This window comes from Camellia sinensis, chromosome 6, assembly GCF_055761805.1.
Source record: "Camellia sinensis isolate YWXY chromosome 6, ASM5576180v1, whole genome shotgun sequence".
In the NCBI taxonomy this organism is placed as follows: Eukaryota; Viridiplantae; Streptophyta; class Magnoliopsida; order Ericales; family Theaceae; genus Camellia; species Camellia sinensis.
The window spans coordinates 133,403,170-133,416,240 of record NC_138966.1 but is presented as its reverse complement, the minus strand read 5'-3'; the positions used below and the strand labels follow the sequence as shown (position 1 = coordinate 133,416,240).

General features: G+C 32.9%; 1 protein-coding gene across 1 annotated transcript; it reads left to right on the top strand.

Annotated features, from left to right (window-relative positions):
* The first annotated feature begins 9,474 nt into the window (after window positions 1–9,474).
* On the top strand, window positions 9,475–11,675 carry LOC114302243 (putative LRR receptor-like serine/threonine-protein kinase At3g47570). The gene is made up of 4 exons (XM_082876454.1): window positions 9,475–9,667; window positions 9,888–10,511; window positions 10,651–10,713; window positions 11,293–11,675. Exons 1-4 carry the CDS (start codon window positions 9,475–9,477, stop codon window positions 11,673–11,675), a joined length of 1,263 nt encoding a protein of 420 aa, XP_082732580.1.
* The last annotated feature ends 1,396 nt before the right edge of the window (window positions 11,676–13,071 follow it).

Genomic DNA, 13,071 nt, shown 5'->3' with positions numbered 1-13,071 from the left:
AGAAATTCTCTCCAGTTTCTAGGCGCCAAGAGGCTCGTCATAGTAAGTTCCACTTTAGCAATTGAATTAGAGTAATGCTATATATACAAATTAGTGTACTAACTAGTGTATTAACAGATGATGTGACACAATTTTAGAGGTTTTGGATATTTGTAATTTATATAATAGGTAGGGTCAGGAATAATGCCATAACACTAGTTGATACATGTAGCACCACCGTTAACAATTTGGATAGTTATTTTGTAAACATAAATGTTAGAGACTCCAAAAATTCTACCAAAAATTTTACCAAATGTTTCATATAGATGTGGGACCCACATCTCTAACATTACTCTTTTGTAAAATTTGACGAGTAAATATTTATGATATAATCAACTGATTTGATTTGGGAAAGAGGCTAAATTTAAAAGCTAATGTTAATCAATGTTTTTGGGACACTAGTTAAGTATCGTATCTAGTGATATACTAATTTGTCTTAATTTTAATAAGAATAATACTATATGCACTAATTAGTGTACCAACTAGTGTACCAATTGATGATGTGACATAATTTAAGAGGTTTTTGGTATTTGTAATGTAATTAATGAGTGGGGTCAATAATAATATCATAACTAAAGTGGTACACTAGTTAGTACACTAATTGGTGTGCATGTAGGACCATTGTTTTAATAAGTTTTTACTTTTAGTTACTAATTAAATTGATAAGTTTCTATTTCTAGTAACTCATTCATGAATGCATTTATTATTTAGTCTTTCAATAACTTTGAAATTTGTATACAACTAACTTGTAATTAATATTTAAACTTTTTATGTATAAAAATAAGAAAAGTACTATAACTCTCAAATTTTCTATCAAATAAATCACTAAATATTTCACATGGACCCCACACTCATCTAAAATATTTAAAACGTCGCAAACCTTTTGATGTGTGCTTCAACTTCCGTCACAAACTAACGTATTTAATGGTGTTTTTTCAAAAGAACCCAAATGGCTCAAATTTACGTATCCATAAGCCAACCATGCATCAAACTAATCACAATTTTTATATATCCAATATAATTGCACATTTCATGCGATATTTACTACACAAAATGTACTCTTTAATCCAAAAATTATAAATAAATAAAAAAAAATCGCCAACTTCTCGCAGAGCTCAAATGCCTAAAACAAGAGAGACATATTGTGACTCCGGCACATCTGAGTTTGTTGATAGAGATGATCTGCTTTCCATGAAGGGTTTTGATGCCATATCTAAAGTCTTAATAGACTAACACAAAACTTATATCACCAAATCCTCAAATTTCCACACACACACACACACACACACACAACAAAAAAAAAAAAAAAAATTAAAAATTAAAATTAAAATTCAGATTCTATCATCACAAATTTGTCCTTGGACCCTTAATCACAAAAATAATAATGAAAAATAGCATATAAGAGTGCCGCTGCATTAACATTTGAAATAAGGCAAAATTTCTATAAATAATCTCAATCAGCTTTCTTTTCACTTACTAGCTTAGTAAGCATTAACTTGGAACTTGCGATTACAAAAATTGAAACAAGTTTGAGAAATGAAAGAGTTGAAAATAAATCAAACATGGCGAAGTTGTATAAGGAAGAGCACAATAAATCAAAGCCTTGAAACTCAATTGCAAAAATGGGCTAAAATTGCATTGAATTTTGAGCATAGATATGATCAGTAGATCTTAAAATTTTGTTACTGTGAAAGGAATATGATAGAGCAAAGGAATCAAGTCTTATAATGTATTTGGTTAGAGCCATGGAAGAAGTGGAAATTTGAGCAAGTAAGGAACGGAATAACTATGAACAATTATAACCTCAACCTTAACCTTGAGCTACATCAAAACTATGCTCTATTGCAATGTCTTTGTGGGTAAAATTAGGGAAGGCTCAAAATTTTTTCAAAAATAGAAAAAGAAAATGAAATACCTAATAATAAGAAGCAATGTTGAAATTATGGTTGAGCAACCTCCTCACCTCTAAAAAAAAATGAAATATCTATGTATGCGCCGTCTCGTAATCTCTATGAGTGTGTGCATATTCAATCAATAAGAGAGACAAGATAAGAAATCGAGAACACATTCCCAATGCAATATCAGTTCTTCAATATTCAATCAATGCCCAAATCTGATAGTTCATCCAAAGCAGTATATAGGCAAACCAAACTAATTAATTCCAATAAGGAAACAAATATAAACTAAAAATAAAATCCTAAACAAATTCCACCTCATTAATAAATTAAAATTTCGCAAATAAACTAAAATTTGGAATAGTTCTGACCTTGAATTCAGTAGACTCCAGCGGCCTTCTTTCATCGAGTTTGTCATATCTACTTCTTCTTCTTCTTTCCTTTCTTTGATATGTGAACCTGCATTTGACAAGAACAAATGACATGAATAAAATGTCATATTAAAAATCAATTAATTAATTGTACAAATATAAATACCGTACATTCAATTAAATGAATGCTACACCGAAGATGAAATTGTTTTGAAACAAAAGTCAAAATTTTACGAATATGCTAACTATAAGAAGAAATCTCAAAAGAGTGAGGCACCCATGTAATCTACTGAACTCTCAACAAATGGATATTCTCAAAGATATGACACTCTAGAAACTGAATATCATTAACACATTATCAACTAAAAAGTTGATCTAGAAAGCATATCACAAGTCAAACAACAAGATAAGTAGATACAGAAACTTACAAAGGTTATTGATATTCAAATAAAAGACAAGGATCAAGTGAATATTAACTATTTTCCCCCCAAACAGATTGCAATGCTAAAATCATAAAAAATCTTAAGAACTAAAACAACAAGATCATCACAAATTATATAAACTAGTTTTTTTTTTAAATAAAAATAAATTATATAAACTAGTTTACAACTCAAACATTGTCAAGATAAAGAGGGGAGAATGATTCTCTCAACATGTGGACACGAATTTATTAGCAAATGAAATCTAAGAAAATGAATAATGATTGATTTGAAAAATGTACCTAAGATGAAGAGCAAGAGAGATCGATCTGGTTCAGGAATGATAATGATCTGATCTGATCTAAGAATGAACAAAATTAGAGAGTTAATCAACATATCTAATTTGACAATGAGAAGGTAGAAAAGATGATAGTTCAAACTCGAACACCGATTAAGAGAATGAGAAATGTACCTGAGATGAACAGTCGATCTGGTTCAAGAAAGATATCAATTTTGGATATGCAATTTGCAAACTCAAGATTGGAGCTAATAGTGAGAGAGATTGAGTTCGAGTTCGATGAAGAATAGCTAGAGCAAAGCCCTCGAGAGAGTTCATTTGTGAGAGAGTGAGATCTGTCAAAGTGGGATCTAAGTATGAGAATGAGATAAATAGACCTCTGTATAGATAACCAAGTATATTCACGGTGACCTTTTTTTTTTATAAAGTAAAACATGGAAACACGGCTCGCCGTTATGTGCACTAAAAGGTTGCGTTTCTTAAAACGTCATTTTATGAATGCCGTTATAACCCCCATTTCTTGTAGTGAGTTGATTCTGACAGACCTTTCCCCAAGACTTAATTTCTGTTTGCTTCAATGAAAAATACAGTTAAACTGCATCATTCTCAACAATAATCTCACTCGGTCACTAGTACACACAAACAAAAATATTGTTATCAAGAGATATCAAATACGTGTTGAGATTCCCTTCATTAAATGACCATTACATCATTCATTGATTGTAAAAATTTGTTTCAATAAGTGTAATAACCTTTTTCTTATTTTAAAATAATGATATAATATATGATTATTGTATATGCATTCGATAATGGAGAGGAGATTTGAGTTTGACACGGCATTAAAAATACTATTGGATTGCGTTAAAAAAAATTATTAAATACATTTATCTATTGGGATTACAACTATGTTAACTATAACTAGACTCACTTTGCACACATTAGAAACAATTTGCAGAATATGACAAGGGTGACATGGCTTCCATATTGGGGATGTATTATATTAGGTTTTTGTTATTGGCAATCCCATTTGACAAAACTCCTTTTAGTTGTAATTTTATTCGTTCTTTTATTTCAGTGAGGCTATGAGTATTTAGATGCGAATCCAACCCGAATTGTGCCTAAGCAGAGGAGTTTGTGATCTTAATCATATCATGTTTGCCATTTCGCTAACTACGTGGAGGATCAAAGTTGCATGACAGCGCGAACGGCCATTTGTGCGCTCAAGTGAAGAATCTTTGGTTCTAGCAGTTTGAACTATTTGCAAAAGTACTGGGAGTTGTATTTTTGCGCTCGAGTGTACATCCGTGTTTTGAAACATGCATTTTAATCAAATTGCTCGAGCAGTCATTCCTACGTTCGAGCGGAGATCGCGATTCTGTTTTCTATAAATCTGTGATTAATTTAGTTTCTAGGGTACGACTTCCAGATCTTCTTCTTGGGTATTAGGGTTTTCATTTGGAGCTTCTTTGCTTGTTTCCTTTGATTTCAATGAGAGTTTATATCATGAATTGAGTGGATCATATCAAAGGGTTGTTTGTTTTGTTTTATTCACAAAAGAGAGAGTTGTTCTTCGGTGGATTCTAGGAAATTTGGGCCTGAAGCTTTGGTGGATTCTGGAGTGGCTCATTATCATGATTTGACATCGGCGTTGTGGATTCAACGTTGGACAAGACAATTCCAAGGTGAAGACGGTGTTGGAGGAGACACATTGGGGTCGGTTCAATTCGGGCATGAATTCGTTAGATAATTGAGAGTATACTTGTGTAATTTCTTTTTGTCTTCTTAGTAGATTGTTTTGTGGCTTTGGCTCGTGGTTTTTTTTATCACAATTAGAGACTCTTCAATTGTAGTTTTTCCACGTTAAATCGTTGTGCTGTTTAGTCTTTGATTGGTTGATTGGGATATTATTTATTGATTAAAATTGACACATAATCACAAATCAATATCTCCGAGTTTTTAGATTTTTCATATTCAACTTTAGAATTCTTTGACTAGAGATTTTAACAGATAAGAGACCAAAATGACAACATGTTTAAAGATCATCTAAATTTTTATAACTTCGTTCAAAATGCTTTGAGTGATTGAGTGATGGAGATTGCAGATCTCTCCATCCTATTAGATCATAACGCAAGAAGTTGGATTAAAGACGGCATGGTTTCTATTTTGAGAATTGGGGTTGCATGTTCAATTGAATTGCCAAGAGATCGAATGGAAATGGGAAGTGTTATTCGCGAATTGTGTTAGATTAAAAATACTTACATGAATGAAGGGTTGAACCAAGACTAGGAAATTGAAAGAGATTTTGCAACATGAAAGCTAAAGGTTTGTATCATACCCTCTTGAGCTATGCAAATATGTATACCAAAATGAAAAATATTATATATAAATGAATTTCTTACTTGATTTTTTTATTACTAAATACGAAGAAGAAAACAATCCAAAGAAGAAAAAGCAAAAAAATCATAGCAATGTTTGTTTATCCCCTAATCTTGGTTTAACACCGATAAAACAATCATTTTACGAATAACAAAAGTTATTGGGATAAATTATGCAAATGGTCCCTGTAATTTACATGAGGTGTCAATTTGATTCATATTGTTTCAATTTGCTCGATTTTGTTCCTTAATTTAACAGATTGTGTCATTTTAGTCTAATAAATAACGATTGTTAAGTTTGGTGGACGGAAAGTCTATACAATGTGTTAATTTGATCCCTATTGTTTTAATTTGTTTGATTTTGATAGGGACCAAATTGACATATTATGTAAACTACAGGGACCAAATTGACACATAGTTTGACTTTTCGTCTACCAAATTTAACAAACATTGTTTATTGGATTAAAATGACACAATTCGTTAAATTAAGGGCAAAATCGAGCAAATTGAAACAACATAAACCAAATTGACTAATCATGTAAACTACATGAACTATTTGTGTCATTGAACCAGATCTCTGAAATTGCAACGAAGAGTGTACGCGAGTGATATGTAGTCATATATATGTAAATATACATACAATACTCCAATCAAGTTTTCCTCTTTCTTTTTATCGTATTCGGAAACCCCCCGTTTATTGACACACATGAATTATTGATTTTATTTGTTGAGTTTGATCTGCTATATTTGAAATTTTGGATTATCGTTTCAGAATTCTTGTGCAGTTGAAATTTGTGTTTGGTGATTGTTATCTAATTTATCTATCTAAAGAGGATTAGATGATGACAAAGAAGACGACTTGATTCATATTACAAAGAACAGACTATCATGAAGAGAGAGAGAGAGAGAGAGAGAGAGAGAGAGAGAGAGAGAAGGATGTGAGAGAGTTAACGGAGTTAGGAATTAGTTTTAGTGATGGACACACACCTGGCACGTGTAATTGTTCATATTTTAAAATGAATAACTTTCACACGAGTCTTTTAGTGTTATTGTATATATAGGCAAGAAACATTTTATTTAAAATAAAAGTTCGGGGATTATGTTAGCAAATTTTGTCTTATTGTAAACGATATGTGATAATAGAAGTCTAATTCATCCCATTACACTTTTAGGGATGAAATAAATTTGTCTTTAAAAAGCTAATTTGTTGTAGTGGTAAAAATGTTTTGATGAGAAACTTGTTTATGTATAATATTACTGTACTAAAATATATTTTTCTATCTTTTTAAGAATCTTAATTTCATTTTCTCATTTTCTTTTCTTTTCGATCGGCTCTCATTTGAACTATGCTTGTGTTTGGCATTTCAATCTTCGACTAAAATAGTCATAAAATGATAAAATAGACTAAAAAGCCAATAAGACAAAATGTCACATCCAAACCATAATTATTTTATTTTTTCTCTCACAAAAGTTTGAAAAACTAAAAAGTTAATCACAAACGAAACTTTTTAACCCAGGCTAAAATAGCCAAAAAGCCAAAAAAACCATTGCTGATCAAGGTTACTTCCAATTTCCTCCAAGTTGTGGCGTCATGTTACTTATGGTTTCCTCATCAATGGAGTGCTCATGATCGTTCAACATCTTCATTAACGACGTTTAATCTATTGCTTACATAAAAAGCTGTCACTTCTCCTTTGCTTTGATTATATTATGCCTTTGTTTGGGATGTGGGTTGACTTTTTGACTTTTTGACTATTTTAGCATGGGACTAAAAAGTCTTGTTTGAGATAAATTTTTTGACTACTTTGAGAGAAAAAATGAAATAATTATAGTTTGGATGTGATGTTTTGTCTTATTAGACTAAAAAGGCTATTTTGTCCTTTTATGACTATTTTAATCCAAACATAGCATGCCAAACAAAGCCTATATATCAACAATGTGAGATGTTCCAACTAAGATTGTGCGGTGGTTGGAGAATATACCATTGTGACACTTTTGTATCTACTAACCTCCTAATATTTTGTTGGCAGTCCTTATTTAAGATTTTATTATGAGTATATATGGTGTGCCAAAATATTTGTGAAAGCAATAGCATTAGACTTGTCTAAGCCTGGTCTAAATACTTCAAAGGTTACTACACTATTCATTATCAATTAATTTTGAGTTAGATGTTTTAACATAGTGTTAGCAAAAATCTGGTTTGGGTGTGATATTGTCAAACAACAAACAAACCAATTTTCACAACAGGATCAAGCAATGTGGTTGAGTGTCTCAATGCCTTGATAGATTCAAGGGCTTTTTTGGAGGTTGTAATGTGAAGAAATAAAATAAATATAATTGGAAATTGACTGAAAACAATAAAACTTGTCACTTTAACCACAAGGATCAAATTCCAAGCCTTTTAGTACTACAATTGACAGAACTTTGAACAAACGCTAACTGCTACTATTGCTGTTACTCCTAGTTACAGGTTCCGCTACTCCTAATAGACTATATTACTCCTACACTTCTTAAGGTGTGAATTGATTTTCTTGCACTCTCTTTCACCCTGGAACTCCAGCTTTTATGCCACTAGTTATGTTGTTCACATGTTGCCATGTGTTCCACCATGAAGTAGGTTACTTCCACTTTCTGAATAACTACCCATCATTGACAACAACCTAATCAGAAACATCCCAGCTGGGTTGGGCTCTTTGTCCAGGCTTGGAACTTTAGCCCTGGCTAAAAACAAGCTTTCCAGAACCATCCCTCCTTTCATTGGAAACCTCTCATCTCTTTTCCAAATCGGTATATCGTAATGTAATTTGCATGGGGAGATTCCTGCGAAAATTGCTTGGCTTCGAGGCCTGAGATATGTCCGGTTATTTGAGAATAATCTATCTGTCAAGGTTTCATCTGACCTTTACAACATCTCTACCATCATGTTGTTATCATTAGCCGATAACCAACTTGAAGGACATATTCCTCATGATATAGGCTCCACACTTCCTAATCTTAAGTTCATTTCTTGTACGAACAATTTGTTTACTGGAACAATTCCTACTTCATTTTCAAACGCTTCAGAACTTCAAGTGATAGGCCTCTCTGCAAATTATTTCAACAGGACGATGCCGAAAGATCTTGGAAAACTTTCAGGTCTTATAGAGATAAGTGTTTATCAAAATCGGTTGCAGGATGACCTCACTTTTATTTCGTCTCTAACAAATTGCACCAGTTTACAGTTTCTTGAAGTGGGTAAGAATCTTTTTAGAGGTTCATTATTAGACTCCATAGCTAATCTCTCCACATATCTTAGTGTGTTAAATTTGCATATATGTCAAATAGATGGAATCATTCTATCTGGCATTGGGAACCTCCTCAACCTCACTGACTTATCTATGGCAGTGAATAATCTTGCTGGCCCTATTCCATCCTCCATTGGCAGACTTTAAAATCTGCAAACTCTGTTATTAGACCAGAACAAATTCACAGAACTTTCATCTTCGCTTGGTAATTTGACTTCATTGATTACTCTCAACTTGGGAGAAAACAACGTCCCCAGAAGTATACCTCCAAGTTTGGGTAATTGTCATAGCTTGTTGGAATTAAACCTTTCTCAAAATAATCTCAATGGTTTAATACCCCCCTGAAATTATGATTCTCTCCTTCATTTTAAAATCCCTCTTGTTAGATCGCAATGCACTAACCGGTTCTCTTCCATTAGAAGTTGGGTCTTTGAAAAATCTTGGATACATGGATGTATCCTATAATAAATTATCTGGATCCATTCCAAACACTCTAAGGCCTCGTTTGGGAACAAGCTAATTTAGTAACTTTTTGGCTATTTGTCTAAAATATGAGATAAAAAAAGCTAGTATGTTTGGGACGACTTTTTGGCTTTTTACGAAAAGATGTGCAAAAAGTAGAGAGAAAAGAGATCTTTGACTTTTTGGTATGGGTTGTTGGCTTTTTGATTTTTTAGTAACTTTTTGGCTAAACGAGCTGGTTCCCAAACGAGGCCTAAGCAACTGTTTGAGTCTGTAATGGCTTTACTTGGAGGCCAATTCATTACATGGAGAGATACCTCAAAGTTTGAGAATGTTGAGGGGCTTAAGAGTGTTGGATCTTTCGCAAAACAATTTGTCAGGGAAGATCCCAAGTTATCTAGGCGAGCTTCAACTAGATATGTTGAATTTATCTTTTAATAGGCTATATGGAGAAGTTCCAATACAAGGAGTGTTTCAAAATGGGAGTGCAATTTCAATTGTTGGAAATAATGAGCTATGTGGAGGTATTGCAAAATTAGACTTTCCTTCTTGTCCATCCTCCAAATCAAGCAACAAGAAACTGTCTCACAGGATGAAAGTGATCCTACTAGTGGTTGGTCTTGTGATATTTTTATCTTTGTTTGTTAGCTTCTTTATATTTCTTCAACGATGTCATCTTTCAAAAAAGAAGACCTCTAGCACGCCATCAATCAAACATCAATTTTTTTAGGGTTTCTTATGCAGAGCTTCTCAAAGCCACTAATGGATTCTCAAAGGCTAATCTAATTGGTGTTGGGAGCTATGCTTCAGTTTACAAAGGGATTCTTGATCAAGTTCAGATGGTTGCAGCAGTGAAAGTGCTCAATCTTCAGACCAGAGGAGCTTTTAAGAGCTTCATGTCAGAATGCAAGGCACTAAGAACGATAAGGCACCGAAATCTATTGAAAATTTTGAGCGTTTGTTCCAGTGTGGATTTCCATGGTAATGAATTCAAAGCTTTGGTATATGAATTTATGGCCAATGGAAACTTGGGCAATTGGTTGCATCAAGATGAAGTTGGAGACCATGAGCAGCTAGAGGAACCTAGAAATCTTACACTAATCCAGAAGCTGGACATTTCCATGGATATTGCCTCTGCACTTGAGTATCTTCATTGTGGTTGTGAGTCGACAATTATTCATGGTGATCTAAAGCCAAGTAATGTTCTTTTGGATGATGAGATGACGAACCATATTGGAGATTTTGGGTTGGCAAAAATTATTTCTACCGTTTCAAGCGATGTGGCACAAGGTCAAAGCAATTTAGTTGCAATAAGGGGAACCATAGGCTATGTTGCTCCAGATAGAAAATCTTTTCAATTTCCTTGGAGTAGAAAAACTGAACTTGCAATAGGAAAAATATAATATATATATACACACACATGAACACATTTTGGCATAAACATACAAACCATGGCTTCTACAAAATAGTGGGCATCTACATAGTTTTAATCATTATTTTTATGCAGATTCCATGCCATTTATGAATGCTCGCAATGTGTGTTTCCACCTCCTCATTGTTAGCAAACCAAGTACTAAGTTTACTTTTGTTTAATGTGGTTGTCCTTAATCTTAGTATAAATATTACCATTGAAGTGTACATCATTTGATGTAAACATTCTTAAACTTGGCTATGGAAAACTTGTGTTAATCCACTATGCCGCCTATATTATTTTTCTATTTTTTTTCTTATAAATATTCTTTATGTAATTTTAGTATGAAATTTTAGTCTGATCAAAATAGTCCGTGGTATCTACTAGTGGAAAGAATTAATATACTAGTTTGCTACCAAAGCATTTTTTAAAAACTTACTCATTGCTTGGAAACTTGTATAGTTGATTCTGACGGAATATCTCATGCAAGACTAATTTTTGTTTCCTTCAATAGAAAAATACAATCAAACTATGTCATTCTCAACCATTGTCTCACTTAGTCAGTTGTAAACACAAACAAAAATATTATAACTGAGAGGGGGAAAAAATTAAGGACATCATTGCATTAAAAAGTTTGTTGAGTTTCATTAAAAAAATTATTAAATACATCTATTGAGATTACAACTATGCAAACTAACTAGACTCATTTTTCAGACTAACATTGGAAACAATTTGCAGAGTATGGCATGGGGGACATGGCTTCCACACTAGGGAATGTATACAACTTTGGGATTCTTTTACTGGAGATGTTTACAGGTAAGAAACCAATTGACAATATGTTTAAGGATCATCTAAATCTTCATAACTTCGTTAAGAATGCATTGCCTGATCGAGTCATGGAGATTGTGAATCCTTGCATCCTATTGGAGCATAACACAAGAAGGTGGATTAAAGACTGCATGGTTTCGATTCTACAAATTAGGGTTGCATGTTCAATGGAATCGCCAAGAGATCGAATGGAAATGGGGAGTGTTATTAGTGAATTGCATAAGATAAAAAATACTTACATGAATGAAGGGTTGAACCAAGACGAAGAAGTTGGAAGAGGTTTTGCAACATGAAACCCAAAGGTGTGTAGCATACCCTCTTGACCTATGCATATGCATACTAAAATAGAAAATGCTATACCCAAAACAAATTTTTTTATTCGAATTTCTTAGCACTATACACAGAGGCATGAATTCTGCCTATATTTATTAATATGGCCCTCACCAAATTTGTGACAAGTGGTAAGAAAATCGGATGAGAAATTCGTGTATATATAACATTACTCTACCAAAATACATCGTTCTCTCTATTGAAGCATCTCAATTTCATTTTCTTTTTTTATTCTAATCAATTCGTGTAGCAAATATGAGTTAGTAGATTAAAGGTTTTTTTTTTTTTTTTTTTTTTTTTTTTTTTTTTTTTTGGGGGGGGGGGGTAAGTGAACTAAAGCATTTTTACTTTTTTGTTGATCAAGGTTACTTCCAAGGTCCTCCGTCAATGGTTACCTCAACAATATGCTACTTCAACAACCAGTAGAATACAAGTGGTAGCTTTATGTTATTGTTGCCTCAACAATCTTTAATCTATTGCTTGATAAGTAATTGTCACTTTCCTCCTTCAGTTAGATTGTATTATATCAAACATTTGTTCATGTGGGATGTTATGTTTCCAGCTAAGATTGTGTGCTTAGGATTACCAATATTCGTTCCTGTTAAATTAAAACTATCATTTCATTGTATCTTGATTTTTCCTTGAAATTTCATGTCCTTGTATCAAAAATTATTTGTTTTGTAGCTTTGTTTGACATTATTATAACTTGCCTTTTAGTCATGGTAACTCCGTGCAATATAGACTCATGCATTACTAGCACTAGCACTAGCATTATGTGTCCCACTAGGACATATATATATATACATATATATATTTGACAGTTGAGCTATCATGTTATATAAGCTCTACATTGCATTGGAAACAAAGGAAAATATGTAAAAAAAAAAAAAAAAAAAATCTTGATATGGGTGTTTTTGGAGATCTCAATTTAGCCAAATATGCCTTGTCATATACTACAAAGAATCAAAATTAAAAAATACATATGTTAGAAGAGACACGTTACATAAAGAAATAAAAGATTATTGACTTGAGGGGCATAATTCCACCAGATGACTCCGTCTGACTCTAGTAACAAACAGACATAGTTTTGGAAGGTCTATATGCATACCTTTGTGGCTCAACATAAAAAGCATCTAAGATACTGAAGTGATCAGATCCAACATCCTGCCGCTTGTTAATAGGTTCAGGAAAGTTGTCTTGACAACGCTAATGTTTCCTTCAACACATAAAATGAGACTTTTCTTAGCCATTGACTGCACATCAGAATTGGAATTGTCCTTTTAACTCTTCATCCACAATCTCTTTGATAAAAGTAGCAATATTCTCTCAGCATGGTTTCTGTGAATAATTCCCACTGAA

Bases quoted from the DNA above. Each gene is read 5' to 3' on its own strand.
- LOC114302243 (XM_082876454.1), top strand. From the start codon at position 9,475: ATGTTGAGGGGCTTAAGAGTGTTGGATCTTTCGCAAAACAATTTGTCA. The intron at 9,668-9,887 runs GTATTGCAAAAT...TTTCTTATGCAG, and splicing joins AAATAATGAGCTATGTGGAG to AGCTTCTCAAAGCCACTAAT. The intron at 10,714-11,292 runs GTACTAAGTTTA...AACAATTTGCAG, and splicing joins CCTCATTGTTAGCAAACCAA to AGTATGGCATGGGGGACATG.